Raw genomic sequence first — 19,022 nt, 5'->3', positions numbered from 1 at the left:
ATCTATTGTACTAACACGTGAATATTAATTAATAGATTAATTGTTTTTATTTATGCACTATTTACTTCTTGCTCAACAGTTTCATCAAGGTATTAAGAACTTTTCTTTCTTTCTTGGGCTAAGCTTCATTCATCAAAGGAGTATCATTTTTTTCTCTTTCAATTACGTTTAATTGTTCAAAGTTATTTTATTGAAATTAATTATACTTAACTTTAAAACAAATGGAGTAATGGACTCTAAATATCTTATTTTTATTGGTTTCTAAACAAACATAGAAAATCTGAATTCTGAACATATATTTTTCAAAATATTGGAATAATTCAAGGAAATGACTTCTAACCCAACAAATTTTTCGAGATAATTTCCTTTTGTCACCGATACATTGAATAGGAGTAAACAATGAAAAAGAGCTCCGCCATACTTTGATTATAGCTGGGGCCAAAAATTAACGAATTTTTCACCCAATAATACAAAAAAATTAAAAAATTATTCAAATAATACAACAAAAAAATTATTTACACCAATGATAAAAATAACTATTTAAGGTAATAAATCAGTTCTTCCCAAACTGATTTTTCACCTTCACTTTTTTTACGTCATGCAAATTGTAAAATTTGTTCCTGAACCAATTTCACAATATATGTTTCTTTTTTCATTTAGTGTTAGTTAAGCTGACGCAAAATAAGAAAAATTACAAAAACCATTACAACTGTTCAATCATTGTTTAACCTTTTACTTTGTAATTTTATTTCATTATAAACTTTGTAATTATAATATATTTTTCATTTTTGTACTTATATTTTATAATTTTAACAAAAAATTGAAATAAAGATTAACAAAATAGGTATGAATGAAAAAAATACTTATGTTTTTAAAAATATTTTTTAAATAAAATAAATAATTGTTTATTTTTTTATAATCTAATATAGGTATTTTACGTAAGTTTGACCGACGTTAAACTCCACAATACAAAAAAAAAATATTATTGGAATTAATTTCTAACGTAAAAATGAAAAAAAGAAAGGTGAGAAATTAGTTTGTGGGAAATCAATTTCTTATCTTAAATAGTGATTTGTATCATTTATTATCTTAAATAGTGATTTGTATCATTTAAGTAAATAATTTTTGAATTGTATTATTTGAGTAATTTTTATTATTATTATTGGGGGTGAAAAATTCAAAAATTAACTTTATAAAATATACATTTGTCTTCTTCTTAAGGTTAAAAATGCACTTTGTTTGTTCTGTTTTCTGCAAACTGCATAGCTATACTAGCTAGCACATCAATAGGAAAGCCTCAGGCTATTATTAATGCCATTATTTGACATAGCAACTCAATATATTCTTTATATTTTATCTGTCTAAATAAAGTTGGAAGGAAGATTTGAAAAAGAAAAGAACAAACAAATTCATGACTAGCACTTTAAAAAAGGCTCCTTTATGGATTCCCAGGCCGTGTTTAAAGGCGTTTAAAATATTAAATATATCACCTTATTCTTCACTCTTGGGCATCCAATATATGTATTAGATTCTTCTTATTATCGCAAATCTTGATTTAAGCCCTGTTAATTTTTCAACCTATTCGTTATGTACCTTCTGTTATTTTACGTCGAGTCATTTATTCAATTATTTAGTTTTACTATAGTGGTAATTAGTGATTACCATCAAAACATTAGATTATTAAATATTTGGCCGGCTAATGTTAAGTGATGTATCAGGAATGGTTTAGCATATTTGAATCCAACTAATAATTAATAATTAAACCGAGCCTAAATATATAAACAAATGTTATGTGCAGAATATTTAACAATAGCACTTGAGGCTAGCATATGCTAAATTAGATTGGCTGTAGTTTAATTTGGACTTGAGAATGATAAGGAACACAAACATAGTCTTGCCATTAGCAAGTCCATTGAATCAAAATGGCAAGTTAATATTGGTGAGCACAAAATCTTCCTCAACATCAAGAAGAAAAGGAGTTAAAATACATCAATCACTAAGAACACATTCATCTTGAAAATATGCCAACTCCTGCTTCAATCTGAAATCTGGATTATTGATAGATCCCATGGAAATATCAATCTCAATTAAGTTTTCATCCTCATTCATGTCATTGATTTCTTCTAAGAGCTCCATTAGGCCTTGCTGCTTGAAAATGGAATCTGGCAGGAAATCTGGCAACTTGGTTTGCAATTTTTGCTTAGGATCTTCAATCAAGTCAGGAAAGTGGCTGCTTGGAAGGTTAATTTCAATCAAGGTATCCTCTTCCTCCTCATCCTCATCCTCCTCATAATCATCATCAGAATTCAAGCTTTCAGAAATAATATCCTCATTTTGATTTCCAATGTGATCCATCTCAAAACTTTCCCCCATTATTGAGTCATCACTGCTTTCACTATCTGATGGAAGTGAATAATCTGACTGCATATCTTCTTGCAGCCTATGCTCTTGAACATTGAGCTCAAAAGTTTCATCCATGATAGAAAAATTGCAGCTTTCACTATCAGTTGGAAATGAATAGTCTGAATGTGCTTCCGCTTGCTGTTCAAGATTCTCATCAGGTTCACTTTGTTGGTTTACCTCAGTATGAGTAACTTCTAGTGAAGGGTGTAGCTCCTCTTTCTGCTTCTCATCTTGATACCCTTTTTTCTTTGTCAGTGCGACAAGAAACATGGTGGATAGAAGAGCAATTGGTATTGTAAGAAGGAAAGGGAAGGATTTAGAAATTGAAAAGAAAAAATAAAATGAGACCAGAAGAAGAACAATAATGATTGGTGGGAAAGTGCTGAAATTGGCACACAGCTTGGAACAAATTTGATGCTTATATGCTTTCTCCATCATCACTGACTCAGAATATACTTACTGCTTCAAGGCCAAAAATATATGCAAGAACTGATGAAAGAAGATACTTAGATCTATGCGAAAAACTTCAGTCAAATACCTCAAGTTTTGTTCAATCTGCACTTTTTTGTGTCATAAACTACAGATTGTGACATGGCAAGTTAGAAGAGTTTTCATAAACTAAAAGGGTATTTTGTAGGGTGGGAAGCCAAAGGAACCTTTTAGGAAAAAAGTTGACAATTTCAGCTCTTTCCTCTATGCTCAATTTGTAAATGGTTGCCAAAATGTCAAAAAGGTGGTAGCTAGGGAGGGAAAGTTTTACCTCATCAATGTGACAAGGAAACTCTTATCATCATCACTTCAGCTCCAAACCAAATTGTCTCTAATTCACCATTACCTGAAATGGGTGAGATTTTGTGTTGTCATTGTTGAAAGCTCATCAATTTGCTTGCACTACTGAGCAATCTTATCTGCAACTGCACTACACAACTGATACTACTATTGGTTTCTGACCAGACCTTTTGTTATCATTATTATCCGCAATTGATTCTCTTGGAGGTAGAAAAGCTGTTTTGTTTTGCACCAATATTTACAAACTCGAAGTCTTGAAGTTGCTGAGAGCATGTGCCAAACATATCTGACCACCCACATGGCACTCTATCAGACATTTTTAAACAAATTTAAGTGAGGGAAAACGATAATGTACTTAGGATCTTCATTTTTTCTCTCCTTTATCCCCAACCAAAACTAAGTTATCTATTTTTTTTATTTATAAGAATAAAAAATAAATATCAAGAGATTTACAATAATTTACACATTCTTTTCGATCAATAAAACTAGACTTCATTAATAAAATAAGTTATTTATTTGTGTGTTTGATTTGACATTGAATAATTTAAAATCATTTTTTTACTGGCATTTAAAATCATATTAAATATAAGTTAACATAATTTTAAGTAAATATTAACATAATCACATGTTTTAATTTTATATTAAAAAGTTTATTTTAAATCTAGAATTGATTGAATTAAAACAATTTTAGGTAATTTTTATATTAGATTAAAAAATTATATTAGATTTATCTATTGACTTAATTTTAGAATAAAAATATCTAAACATAAATCATTTCATTACAAAATCATTTCTCATAAGAATTAATTTTATTCAAAATTAATTTTACAAATACTCATCCAATTAGAACATCTTTCATTATTTTTATATAAGCAACTTAATTTATTATGTCACTCTAAGCTTAAACAATTCAATTAATTTTCTCCCAATTGAAATTTTTATTAAAAGTTGCTTAACTCATAATTGTTTTTTTTCTTTCTCTTATATTTAATACGAAGTTAAATAACTCACGATCAATAATTACTTATATAAATAATTATCTTTAATTTTAAACAAATCAAAATCACTTATAATACATTAAAATAATATTTTTTTTAAAATAGCTCTCATTATAAACACTCTATGCACTATAAAATATCATCATGCTGAAATTGGCAAAAACAAATTTCTCAAAAGATCACTTCCCCCCCCCCCCCCCCCCTCAAAAGTGTGCAAATATTTTTCCCTGGAATCAAGCACAAGCTGAGCACTTTTATGACTTTTTTTTTTCCGACAAGATGTCAACTAATACATAATAAATACCCTTAAAATCAATGACAACCTTTTGCAACAATTAAGGACAGTCAACAACTTTGCTCACGCTACTTTTAGAGAATTGAAAGAACTAAAACAATAATTTTAAATCTTCTTGCAACATTTCCTTAATAATCCTCTTATTTGTTAAATAAGAAAATAAAGAATGCCTATTTTTTTTTATTTAATGCTTCTTAAATAAACTATTGGCAAGATTTATAAAAAGTTATATTTAAAAGAAGATATAGAGCAGTGTCGGAAGTAATGATGACCCATTTTCTATTGTCTGCGGCAAAAGAAACCTTGTAAAAGATCACTTCGTAACATTGTCAGCTACTCTCCATTAGCACCTCCTCTTCCCTGGTCCTTCTCTTTTTCAAGCGAGGTCTGATCCTCCACTGAATCCACAACAATGTCATCAATGACATCGCAACTACTGGTGACTCCACCTTAAGGATGAAACCCCATTCTTTGTTCTCTCTGCAAACTCCACACACACACACACATCATCATCATCCTCGCATCCTCCACCCTTGCTGATTTAGAGGAAGCTTTTGGCTTCAAGGAGAAGATGAGGGAACAAAATGTGCAGCCTATCTTGTCACGTATAAATGTTTGTAAAATGGTCTTTGGTCTTTGTGATTCAGGAAGGGCGGAAGATGCAAGGATGATGTATGAAGTTACAAAGAGGGGAAAATGAGAGACTTTGTGAGAGTGTTGGAGAAGAAGGGGAGGGGGATGTTATGTTGAACCAATACCCAAGATCTTGTCACCCTATTCCATAATAATTGTTTTTATATTTTAGAATATATTTTTGGATTAGTAATATGAAATATCTATTTTGAAATATGAAATATTTATTTTTTCCAAATTTTAGTTCTAATTGTCTTTTTTTTATTTGTAGCCCAACAAATTAAATATTTTTTTTAAAATAAACTTTTTAACTTTTTTTAGCATTGCAATTATTTGTTAAAATCTGCCTTTTGAATTCAATAAAACTTAAAAAAAATCTCACTCAACAAAAGTAAAAGGTAAAACAATACCAGAATTTGTTTAAGGACCTAAATTAATTAACTGGATACGTAAAATTAACGTTAAAGATTATTATCACAGTTGTAATTGGTAATTAAACCTAATAAGCATAACAAATTTATCAGGACATGCAATATGCAATAACACCAAACAATGCCAAAAATAAAATGCAATAACATCAAACAATGCTCAGCACATTGACACACTGAAAGAGAGATTCTCCCGTTTAAAGTAAACAAAATCTTTATCAAAAGTTTGCTTTAGTTCTTATTTATAGCATTCTAAAAATTATTCAATAATTATTTAGATAAAAACTATTTAAATATATTTTTTAATAAAATAAAAAAATACATTAAATTATTTTAAAATATATTAGATTATTATAATCTTTTGTAGAAATGTTAGTATAATAATATATTGTATTGGTTAATAATAATAATAATAATAAAGATTGATTAGATAAATTTTAAATTGCGTGGATAGACAGTTAGTTTTTCTATAATCACACGTAAACAATCTCTTAATACTAATACTAATAAGTTGCTTAAGGATTGAAAAAAAAATAATAAAAAACTCAAATTAATATTTTTCTAAACATAATTTGTGAATGATATTCTACAACTTCACTATAACTATAACTATTATGATTAAATCACTTTTCATACACATTTTGTCCGGTATATATATATATATATATAATTACCATAAGTCATTATCATCATTGCTGCTGGAGGTGGGATCCTTCGTGACCACAATGGTATGTTTTTATGCGGATTTCAAACCAACATTAATTGGTGATAGCTTGATCATTGCTGCAGAGCTGTCGGCGATTATATTTGATTTGAAACTTGCTTGGGCTGAAGGTTATATGTTTCCATCGGGTGACTCAGACTCAAGCAATGCAATATTGCTGCCAGAAGAAGATGAATGTAACAGTCTGCACCCTTAATTAATTGCAATAATTTCGACATGTGGAGGTTTCACAATGTTGCTTGGAATCATGTGCTGAGAGATGCTCACAAACCATCTTTGATGTTAATGTTACGGTTTTATAAAAATCGCCTTGGTATGTTTACAGCTTACTACGGTTTTCTTTTAACCATGGCCATTGAAATTTTGGTATTTAAATGGCGACTTTATCCTTGGGTCATACCTCCTTCATTCCTTCACTCCGCCGCAACCTTCACTCCACCGCAACCTTGCCTGTGTAAGTCTCCATAGCCAGGCACAACTTTGTTGTTCTTCACGTCCACATTCGTGCCGTAAGTACATTGTTTTGATGCGCAAGTTTGTTGTTGTTTTTGTCCTCAATAAGCCTCTGTTTTGATTGATGCATGCTTGGTGTTTATGATAATATGAATTTGTTGTCCTTGAGAGTTGTGTTTATTTAAATCCTAATTTTATTTAGTTGTAACTTGAAATCCCTTTTAGGGCTTTTTTCATGGTTTCCAACCTTAATGCAGAAAATTCTCCAATAGATAAATTATAAATAGGTAGTTCAAAACTGCGAGCTAAAATATTAGGCCTCGGAATTGTTAAATATTTTGTGGAGAACTTGAAAGAAGAGTATCTAGTGTTCATAGCTGAAATAATCCCCTTCCTCGATGAACTGGTTGAGGATGTAGAGCTTTCAATTAAATCTCTTGCTTAGGAAATTCTGCAGGATATGAAATCTGTGACTGGGGAAAGCCTTTGCCAATACCTATGACACATAGATTAGGAGAGCGGTATTCATGGTTTTGTGACATGAGCAAAGAGCTAAAGATGTGTAATCAAACAAAAAATATAATTGATAGGCCAGTGTAAATTGTGGTTACTCAAGCAAGGAGGTTGTTGGTATATTATAGATTTGTATGCATTGAAGTTTGTAGGTTATGTATGCATATTCTATGTTAGCTTAATTTGTTCTGAATGGCAGGGGCATAATATATCGGGGAAGGATCACCGTGTTCTTTTTTCCATAAATATCAACATAGAGACTTCTGTTGGTTTACTTGAAATTTTTTAAAAGCCATATTTTTCATTCCTTTGTCTGTATATATTTATTTATTATTTATTGATGATGGTTTGATTCCATCTTTCTATGTTTGTAAGATATAAAGCCATTTATGTGCCTTCACTTAATACCTTATGCTTTTAGGAGAATTGGTTCTTGGTATGATATCAAAGCCTCTATGACCAAGTAGTGAGGAGTTTGATCATTGTTGCTCCCATTCTTCTTAAAACAATGTTTAGTTTTCAGCACAAGGTATATGGTTGACCTGTGCAAGAAGAGTACGTGGAGGAATTTAAAAAATTAAAAAGCGGTTCTAAAGAGAAGAGTACGTGGAGGAATTTTGAGGAAACATACCTTATTTAATTTGTCAGAGGAAAAAGAAATAAGAAACAATTTATTCTCATACAAGCAAATATAATCATTTATAAGCTCGTTTGTTTAAGTTAATCATAATTAATTAAGTTTGTTTAAACATTTCAAGTATTTCTCCTCCATTTCTAATTCTTCTAAACATAAACGGAATGTAAGAAAATAATGTTCAGAAATTAAACAAAGGAAAGTAAAAGAGTAAAAGGAGATTTTTACCTCTTTATTTTCTTATTTCACCCACCCACCCGCACTACCCCCCTGTAATTTCCCACTAACGAAACAATATAAAAGTCTAGGTCGATCCTTTACGTGTGTTGGCGAAGAAAAATCAGATTACGCTGCTTTTTTTCGATAATTCTAAACAGAGGCCCACTCATGCATGCACATATTCCAAGTTGTTTGCTTTTACTATTCGTCTATTCGTCGTAACTCGTATGTCACATTGGGAACGAAAGCTATTTTTTGGACAAAGCTTTTAAGTTTCTATTCTAATCCTGTCGTAAAGAGCAGGACCTGACGACTATAGTAACTTGCAAGTTATATGGCCTTTATTTTGAAAAATAATAATCTAAAATCATGTATACGTTTTACTAAAAGAGATAGATATATATGAAAACATGCATTCATGACAAAGTGAGACCAATTCTCTCAACATTTTTTTTTACATGTGAAATCGTATCAACTTAAGATCATAAATAGAAAAAATTATACATATATACCATATGATCATAAATCAAACCCTAGTTGGTATTATTTTATTTTTAATTTATCAAAAAATGACTTCTCTCTTCCAAATAGATCAGTGCATATGTAAGATTTTTTTTTCAAGTCCGAAACCTCTCTAATGAATCCTGATTGATCTTAGGTATATAATAAATCAAATTGTCTAGAAACAACTTGGTACCAATACATGATTAAAAATAAATAAAAAAACCTCTTCTTGTCCTTTGTGAATTTTAATATTTGAGTTGACACGATTTTTTAATTATGTTTTGGTCCACGGTTGTTGGTCCGCATTGGCGGCAGGACCACATTATTAAGGTCATGGGCCCCTCAATTTAAAAATTCACAAGTAGTTTATTTTAAGTAAAATATCATATGGTCCCGGGTAACGTACGGCAATGTGAGAGGCACCTTGTTTTATACATATGCATGGTGTGTGAGTGTGGTGGATTCATAAGAAGGGGAAGAAATATATGGCTGAAACTGCAGTGTCCCTTCTATTCGACCATTTGGTGAAGTTACTGAGTGAGGAAACAACAATCTTAAAAAATGTGCACAAGGAGGTTGAGGGCATCAAGGATCAGCTAAGCCTAATAAACTCTTACATAAGGGATGCAGAAAAGAAGCAGCAGAAACATGATGTCAAAGAATGGTTGAATCGATTGAGGAAAGTGGCGTTTCGCATGGAGGATGTGGTTGATCACTATTTGCTCAAAGTGGCAGAGCGTGGTCAAAGAGATGGGGCTTTTGGTGTAGTTACTGAAGTCAAGGAGAAGTTCAAAACTGTAACACATCGTCATGATATTGCATCTGAGATTAAACATGTAAGAGAAACTCTAGATAATCTCTGCAGTCTCAGAAAAGGCTTGGGACTCCAACTATCTGCTAGTGCTCCTAATCATGCAACTCTAAGGTCCTACACGTCTAAACTATTTTTTTCATCTTCTATTTCATTTCTCGTTTTCATTTTCTAGTTTTACTTTTAATTAAGAAAAAATTCAAATTATGCATTGTCAATATGTAATTTTTAAAATAAAACATGTTTGAAAAAAAATGAAACAAATTATTTTTAACTTATTTTCAAAATCAAGAAAAAAAATTCTGTAAATTTAATTTAGTTTTAGAAAAAAACCACACTTCCTACATTTGAAAATGAATCATTTCCATTGCCACACCACTACCACCACCACTAGATGCACCTTATAGAATGTGAGAGCAATTGTTCATACAAGGTTTTTATTCTTATCTGTATACGTAATAAAAAATTTGGTTTCATAAAAATTAGATGTTATCTTCACATGATAATTTTTTTTTGTCTAGAATGAATGTAAAAAATATAAAAAAAATAAAAGAATAGAATAAATTGATACTAATTTTATTACTTTATCCTTTTAATTTTGGTGGTAGTATTGAGAATGAAAAAAATCATAAAACATTTTGAAAGTATAAAAATATTATAAGTTATTTGTGATTCCACTAACAAAAATTTATGGATTTACTATTGACACCCACCATCGACAATGCTAACTACCATCACCATTATCATCAACATAGGCACTATTATTATCGTTGATGTTATTATTGTTGTCACCATTATTGTTATCGTTATCTACACCGCTAGCATAATTATCATCATGTCACTGACATTATTATCATCCTCGTCACCACATTTGATATTTGGCTCCACCATGATGTCATTGTCATAATCATTATCACTACAACCACCACATAAAAATACTTTTAAACTAATTTTAATAAGATAAAAAAATTTTAAAATAAATTTATTTTGAAACAAAAAATTGAAAAAAAAAATAAAATTAAATTTTGGAAACTAAAAGATTTTTTTTAAAAAAAAATTAAAACTCAAAATTAAAAACCACCCCAAATAGGACCATAAAGATCATAACACAATTATTTATAATTAATAACAATAAAAAACTATTTTACGTTGTAGCTATTACACTGTCTATAATTAATAGTGAAAAAAGACAAGGGTTTCTCTAAAGTTAATGAGCCCTTTATTTTTAAGAGTATCAATCAATTTAATCTCTAAATTTATAAAATATTGTTTTAGTTTTTAAAGCTACAAAATTATAGTTATTTTAGTTTTTGTTACTATAATTTTAGGAATTAAAATAACTATAGTTTAATAATGTTAGGTATAAATACAAGCGCCATTATTCAGCAAAAACTTAAATATAAGCGCCATTAAACAATTGAAGGATTAAAATAATATTCTATTATTTTAAGATCTAAACTGATTAGGGTGTTCGGGTGTGTTTGGTTTATACTTTCATTTTCTGTTTTTATTTTGTGTTTTTATTTTCTGAAAATTATTTTCATTTTTAAAAGATTAGAATTCTGAAAATATGTTTGGTTTGACTTCTTGTTTTTTGCTTTCAAGAAATAAAAATACTGAAAATGCGTTTTCAACAGGAAATGTATTTTTAGATTTACTTAAAATTACATTCTTTGTCGCCGCATTTTCATTTTACCTAAAATGAGGTTCCTGATTTCAACTGAAAATGAGATTGTATTGTTTCTAGCTTTTGGTTCGTTTGAAAAAATATCTTCACTGAAAATGAAAACAGAAATCCAACCAAATACATTTCCATCACCATTTTCTATTTCTAGTAAAAATGAAATCAGAAAAATAACCAAACCAAATATCCTGTTATAATAAAAACTTTAGCCGTTTTTTTTATATAGAAAATAAGCTGTTTCCAAAATAAGGTGGATGTTTGGGATCCTAGCTTAAATTTAGAAAAAGAAACTTTTTTCTTTAATTTTTTTTTATACTAATTTTAGAGGCTTGATGTATTACTATTCAGGTTAGATGCTTATTTTGTCGAGGAATCTCAACTTGTTGGTATTGATCGTAAGAAGCGAGAGCTCACAAATTGGCTAACAGAAAAGGAGGGTCCAGTGAAGGTGGTGGTTGGCCCAGGAGGGATAGGTAATATACATATTACTCCCTAGGGAATAGAAATTGGAGTAATTTTCTTCCAACTTCTATTTCCTATAAATTATTAATAAGCGTTTCTTTTGTTTTATGAAATAAATTGAAAATTATTAATCAAAGAACAAAATTAAAACATGCAATTAATCATCCATTGTATGTTAGTTAGTAGGAGACTCTTCCAACTTAATCTTGAGTTTTCCTTAACAATACTTGCCTTAAATTTTGGTAGAGATACTTTATAATTAATCTTTATAAATGGTCTTACAACTACTTTAACATGCAGCAGAGAGCAAGAGAGTTCATCATTTTTAATTATTGTACTCCATTGTATTCAAATAAATAGATACCTAATGATATAATCAACAACAAGATGATGATAAAAGTGATAGTGGTTTTTTTTTAATTAAGTGGTTTATGGTTTAAATTTTGGTTAATTCTAAGATATTAAATAAATTATGTTGAGAGAAAAATACTCATCTTATTTACACTTACAATCTCTCACAAATATTAATCATTACTTTTAGTGAAATTTTTTTTATATCAATATCATGATCAACAAAAATTAACAAATAAAGATATATTAAGAGGGCTTAACTTAGTTGATTGAAGAAAGTGTGTAGGTTGTTATAAACTTTCTAATATATGTCTTTGATTTCCATAAATAAAAAAACAAAAATAACAATACATTTATTTAACGAGAGAATTTATATTTCATTCCTATCGTATGTAAAATTCTCTTGGATCAATGATAATTATAAATTGTAGGTGAGATTAATCTTATATTCTCTTAAGTTAGCTATAACAACACATTTCTAGTAGGTTGATGGATACTGGAATCTTGACCCAGCAGAAAAAAAAACGAAGACACATAAAGATATGGTTCAATTTCAAAGAAAAGAAATCTTATATTCACATAACAAAATCTTACAACATACTAGTATTTTACCGCAAAGGAAATGAATGAAAAGATAAGAGAGGAAAATGAAAAATAAATGTGTGATGTAATAGAAAGAAAAATATTTAAAAAAAGTTGTAAAAAGTATTGCAAGAATTTCTCGTCAAATTAATATATCTTTTTTTTATAGAAGTAAATATGCTATTAGATACATTGAACAAGACTTTATAAAAAATAAAATTGAACAAGACTAATTTCATCTCTAATGAACATACAATATAATAACATGTTAATAATTTTATTTTGGGAAATAGTTAATTAGCATGTGATTTTTTAAAAAAATTGTAGAATTTGAGCTACAAAATCGAATAAGTGTGTTTTCAAATAGACTAAATTATTATTTTTGTTCTTTAATTTATTTCTTTAGGTTCCATTTAATCCTTTAAAATTGATTCAATTGGTTTTATCATCTAAATTGGGTTGACGATATTAGAAAATATTCACATCTCATCATCCTACTTTGTGGAAGTTTAAAATGATCACTTAGTGATTTACTTTTTATTTCCCTAGGCTTACTTAAAGCACCCCAAAATAAGGGTGACTATAAGGACTTATCCGGATCATTTAACACACGACTTGTGAAATTTGTATTTTCACCTATCCAATAAGTCTGGTTTGTGAAATTAAATGGATTACATTTTTTATTTTGGGTCCAGCCCATGGTTAAAATGATCGGCCTGTAAACCTATTAAAAAAAACTTTAAAAATTCATTTTTTTGAAAAGGTACATTTGTCAAATAAAAGAAATTGGGATTTCTTTTTTCTTTAAGCCAAGGTAGAGAATAAGAATACATTAAAAAATAAATATAATTATAAACATTCAATTAAATATTAAATATTTAACTCTAAAATATCAAACATTTGCAAGACTACCTAATAAAAAAATATAAATATAAATATTAAACATTCAATGTAAATAAAACATCAAATATTTTGAAGACTAATATATACCTAATAACAAAACATCAAAGTTTTAAAACATCATATACTTAAGTGTGAAGTGATTAAAGTTAAAAATATTTTTTTTATTACACACATAGTTCACGAGCTTCATAGGTTAAGTCAATAAATTTTATGAGTTTCATAGGTTGGCCCATAAATCTTTTGCAATTAGATGGACTCCAAAATTTTAGACTCATAATCCACACGGACCACGGACTTTGCGGACCAATCCGCATACTCAATTCCATATACTCACCCTTATCCCAAAATTAACAAAACAAAAAACCCTAAAAATATGCAAAACAAAAACCTACCTCACGATGCTACATTAGATCGTTATGCATTGGAATGCTAATAAATTGAACCAATTTGAATGTATAGTTTGAGACCTGATTCGACAAATAACTTGTTAAACTTGAGTTAAAAGTTAAACTTGTTAAATAAATGAATTGGACTCAAACAATATATAACTCAAATCAATTGGTTCATAAATCAACTTGATCTATATCTATCTTTACTATCAATTTATGTATATAGTAAATATTTTAGATGCTTAAATTGACAGTTATTTTAAATTAATATAATATTAACTTTTTGAATTGAATGAATAAATAAAAGCATGTGAAATAATTATACATATTAAATAATATATTTTATATTGTTAAATTGTTATAATTTTTTAATTATTTCCATATTTAATTTATTTATACATAAATAAATAAATAATAATATATAAAATAATTATAATTTTAAATCAAGTTGAATTAACTAGCTGAATCAAATTATTCACGAACTTAAATTTAATCGAGTTCAAACCAAAAGATAAAATTCATATTAAATTTAAGTCAAACTTCGAATTAAGTGAATTCTTATCAAGTCTTGAGTCAAATTCTACTCATTTCCAGCCTCCAATCCTAGTTATGTCTGCATGTATACACAAAAGTAAATCAGAGTGTGAAGATTTCTTCTTTTTCTTTTTTTCTTTTTTATCAGAAGAGTGTGAAAAATTCTGTTCATATATAGTTCAATAACATTTCGAATAATGTTTATCAAGGTAAAACGGCAATTGTGAAGAATGTGTACAACATGCAAGAGCAGGTAAGCCTTCAGAAGAAGGGAACAAGCTATTTCGAGTTTTGTGCATGGATAACCATGTCTGGGCCTCAAGTTGATGATCATAATATGCTGATAATAAGGCAGATTATAGAAAATATACTCGAGAAGGACCCCGGTGCATCAGCTACATTGCAGAAGGAAACAACAGCTATACACTCTCTTATAAGAAAAGTAAGAGAATACTTAAAAGATAAGAGGTACCTCATTGTGTTTGATGATGTGCATAGTTCAAAATTTTGGAATGTTATCAAGCATGCCCTAACTCCAAACAGAAGCAAAAGCAGTAAGGTTATTATCACTACACGAGATGAAAATGTTGCAAAATTTATTGGAAGTGATGATGTATATAAAGTAGAACCTCTGTCTCAAAGTGATGCTTTGAAGCTCTTTTGTCACAAGGTATTTCAATCTGAGAAAGTAGAAAACCCTGAATTGAATGCTTTGTCCCAAGAGTTTGTGGAGAAAAGTGATGGGGTGCCAGTGGCTATTGTGACTTTTGCTGGTCTCCTAGCAACAACGAGTAAAACTACCACTAAATGGAGAATGGTACTCAACAAACTCGACTCACTATTACAAAGAAACTCTCTTTTTGACAGTATGAAAGAAGTGATGTTAGAAAGTTACCATGATCTTCCTTCCCACCTCAAGAGGTGTTTCTTGTACTTTGGCATTTTCCCTGAGGGCTACTCCATTAGTTGCATGAGACTCGTTCGTTTGTGGGTAGCTGAGGGTTTTGTAGAGAAAAGAGATGATACATCAATGGAGGAATTGGCAAAAGAATACTTAACTGAGCTTATCCGTAGATGCTTGGTTCATCTTTCAAGGGTCGATTTTGATGGAAGACCCAAAAGTTGTCACGTGTATGACCTCATGCATAAGTTAATAGCCAGGATTTGTGAGGAGCAAATGTTTTGTCAAGTAATGAAAGATAAAACCGCACCATCATCATCTAACTCCAACTTGGATTCATCACTTCCTAGACGCTTATCAATAATAAAAAGCTGGGATGCTGCTGCCATGAAAAGAGCTGAAAAGTGGGAGAAGGTTCGGTCTTGTTTTGTTTTTGATGATGCCAAGAAGTGGCTGGTGACAAAAGAATTATTCTCAAGTTTTGAGCTTTTGAGTCAATTAGACTTGTCTAATGCACGCCTTGATAATCTTCCTAAAAAAGTTGGGAATCTATTCAACTTGAAATACTTGAGCCTGAGGAACACCAACATCAAGTCAATTCCAGAATCCATTGGCAACCTAGAGAGGTTGCAAACTCTAGACCTAAAGCGAACTCAAGTGGATGTACTACCAAAGAAGATTAAGAACCTTGTCAAGTTGCGTCATCTCCTTGCTTATTTTATATATAATCAAAATTCCGGTTTGGACCGCTTACAAGGAGTGAAGGTAAATGAAGGGCTTAAAAATCTAACATCATTGCAGAAACTTTCTTTTTTGGATGCAACTGATGGTAGCGTAATAGAGGAACTGAAACAACTAGAGAAATTAAGGAAGCTGGGGATTATAAAGCTAAGAGAAGAATATGGTGAAGAATTATGCAAGGTTATTGAGAAAATGGATCATCTATGTTCCTTAAGCATTGGGGCTATGGGAAATGATGATGGCAATCATGGCATGCTTCAGTTGAAATCTATAAGGAATCCTCCATCGTCCCTTCAACGCCTTTACCTATATGGGCGTTTAGAAAGGCTTCCAAGTTGGATATCAAAAGTTCCAAATCTTATCAGATTATGCTTGAGGTGGTCTATTCTAAAGGAAGATCCATTGCCTTACCTTAAAGACTTGTCAGAATTGTCGTACCTTGAGTTCTATGATGCTTATGGTGGTGATGAGTTGCATTTCAAGAATGGATGGTTGAAGAGACTAAAGGTTTTGTGCCTTGAGTCCTTGCCAAAGTTGAAGACCATAAAGATTGATGAAGGAGCAATTCCTCTTCTTGCAGAGTTGAAGATAGGGAAATGCCATGAAATGGTGAAGGTTCCCAGAGATATACAGAACTTGACAAGTCTTCAAAAGCTTTATCTCTATGATATGCATGAACAATATATTAATCGAATGGTTGATACTCAAAGTGAAGACTACAAGATTATTAACAAAATACCTCTTGTGGAATACTCCAAAGATGACCATTTTTCATTATACTGATCTTGAAAGATGAACTTAGTTGTAACCGGTAAGTCCTGAAACACAATTTAATTGTTGTTGTATGTCTTTTTATTGTTGGATTAATCACCATTTTATACTATCATGAACTGAACTGGGATATTAAACCAATTTGTCATGTTTATTAATTTGTGAAGAAGTCCAATGCCTATATTTAGAATGCAATTTCTATGCCTATTTTGGAAAATAAATTCAAACAAATCTCACTTAATTACCTTTTTTTAAACAAAATAAAGGTAGATCTAAAAAGTAGCCAGTGAAAGATTTTAGAATTGACAGTATTTTCTTATAATTTTGCTTTAATGTTCTGTAGGTGGGAATAATGACTTGACCTTTCAATCTAGAAAAAAAATGGTAAGCTAGCATCATAATAGGATTGTGTTTCAATGAGATTATATATGATTTAATTTTAAACATTTATGTTTATATGATATACTTAATTTGTGTTTTAATCAAATTTTAGGGGATACTTTCTCTGCAAAAGTGGTAGCTGGAAAATTTCTCTAAAGGTTCTTTATGTGCTTGCGAGGGGCATGCATGTCCTCTTGAGCCTAAACCAAATCCGCATGTGTTGTCAATTTGCCATGTTTTATTTCATTAGTTCGAATAATGTATTGATCCGGTCATTCTTTTTTTTAGGCTCTAAAGAATGACTCATTTTCAAGCTCTTAATTTGTTACACACTTTGACATTTACTTATTGAACTAGAACTTGCATGATATGTGTGCTGCATGGCTGAATTTTGGAGGAGAATATTCTTTTGTATAAATAAAAACTAAAAAGTATATTGATATCTTTATATTATTGAAAAATGTTATTATATCGGTTAAATTTTTTAACAGAAAGATCTTAATTCGGTATATTACTATAGAATATATATATAAAGGGAAATGAAGATATGTGCATAGAAGAATAATACATAATTTAGTACATTACTGGCAAACACGACAGCCATTATATATTCAGGGATGACAAAAATATTTATTCTTGTGGATAAAATCTGCATGGGAATGAAGATAAATAGTTATTAAGTGGATATACTTAAAAAATAATTTAAATAGATACATCCATACCCATTAATAAACGGAGACAGGATCCTGACCCGCAAGTATTTAGCTTATTAAAATATATGGAATTGCTGTATTTTGGTTTATGAAATTTTGTTAGAACTCGTGAGATCGAAGTATTGTATATAAGAGAATCTTTAATGGGAGTCCTTACATGATTTGTTTAATTTTAAGTAATGTTATTTAAATTTTTTTATTGGAGCAGATATCATATATGATGTTGTTTATATAAATATCGTAATTTAACAAATTTATATTATAAATAAAATATTTTTTTAAGCCCACAAAATTAAGTTAATCACCCATTTCAACAATTTTAATATTAGAGTGAATTTTATGTAGAATATTTAAATTTGTGTGAAGTTAAAAGTAAATTTTAGATTAGATAATAGCTAGGTAAAATAGTTAAAAGTTTTTTAAGGGAAGTTCCAATTCCTGCAGAAAAATAATAGGTAATCTTTCTGTAAATTTTAAATCCACCGACACTTGTTATCCAAGGACGACTTACCTAGGGATCAAAATTTGCAAGAAATTCATTTCCTACGATTTTTTCATGTAAAATACGCAGAAAATTAATCTTCATGTAATATGATTTTTTTTTCGTAATTCTTTCAATCATTAGATTAAAAGAAAATGGTTTAATTACTATTTTAATTTCTAAATTTGGGGATATATTTTTTTAGTTCTTGAAATTTAAAAATATTTTTTTAACCCCTGAATTTGAATAATTTGCTTTTTTTAGTTCTTGACACAAAAAATTTATACTTTATGATGATTTCAGGAAAATTAAAAATTGTGAGAAAGTATCAATTTATTATACTAGAAACTAAAAATAGTATTTTGTCAAATTTTAAGAACAAAAAAAATTTAAGTTTTAGGAACTAAAAAAAGTACATATCTCAAATTTAGAGACTAAAACAATAATTAAACCTTGTTTAAAATTAGTTTTGATTCCAAAGATAATTTTTTTTATTTTAAAATTTATTGAAACTAGTTTAACAAGAAAATGGATTGATTTTTTAAATTAAGTCATAATATTATTCATTTTTTAAATTTTCATTTTAAAACTGTTATAAATTATTAAAAGTTGACATAAAATGTCAATTTATTAGATTAGGGACTAAATTTGTTTTTTTTTAATTCAAAGATTAAAAGAAGTATTTTTAAATTTCAGAGACTAAAAAAATATATTTTAAATTTATG

The 19,022-nt window shown here is 29.3% G+C and overlaps 2 protein-coding genes across 2 annotated transcripts; one reads left to right on the top strand and one right to left on the bottom strand.

The window, feature by feature from the left end:
• Positions 1–1,825: 1,825 nt before the first annotated feature.
• On the bottom strand, positions 1,826–3,486 carry LOC114423517. Its single transcript, XM_028390303.1, has one exon. The coding sequence runs from the start codon at positions 2,839–2,841 to the stop codon at positions 1,990–1,992; it is 852 nt and encodes a 283-aa protein (XP_028246104.1). The 5' UTR covers positions 2,842–3,486; the 3' UTR covers positions 1,826–1,989.
• Positions 3,487–9,019: 5,533 nt separating this feature from the next.
• On the top strand, positions 9,020–17,551 carry LOC114423515 (disease resistance protein RPM1-like). Its single transcript, XM_028390302.1, has 5 exons — positions 9,020–9,518; positions 11,437–11,561; positions 14,519–16,762; positions 17,066–17,106; positions 17,216–17,551. Exons 1-3 carry the CDS (start codon positions 9,079–9,081, stop codon positions 16,732–16,734), a joined length of 2,781 nt encoding a protein of 926 aa, XP_028246103.1. The 5' UTR covers positions 9,020–9,078; the 3' UTR covers positions 16,735–16,762; positions 17,066–17,106; positions 17,216–17,551.
• The last annotated feature ends 1,471 nt before the right edge of the window (positions 17,552–19,022 follow it).

The sequence above is a fragment of the Glycine soja genome, chromosome 8, assembly GCF_004193775.1.
Source record: "Glycine soja cultivar W05 chromosome 8, ASM419377v2, whole genome shotgun sequence".
Classification (NCBI taxonomy): Eukaryota; Viridiplantae; Streptophyta; class Magnoliopsida; order Fabales; family Fabaceae; genus Glycine; species Glycine soja.
The sequence above is the reverse complement of the archived record's forward strand: the minus strand, read 5'-3'. Positions and strand labels throughout refer to the sequence as shown.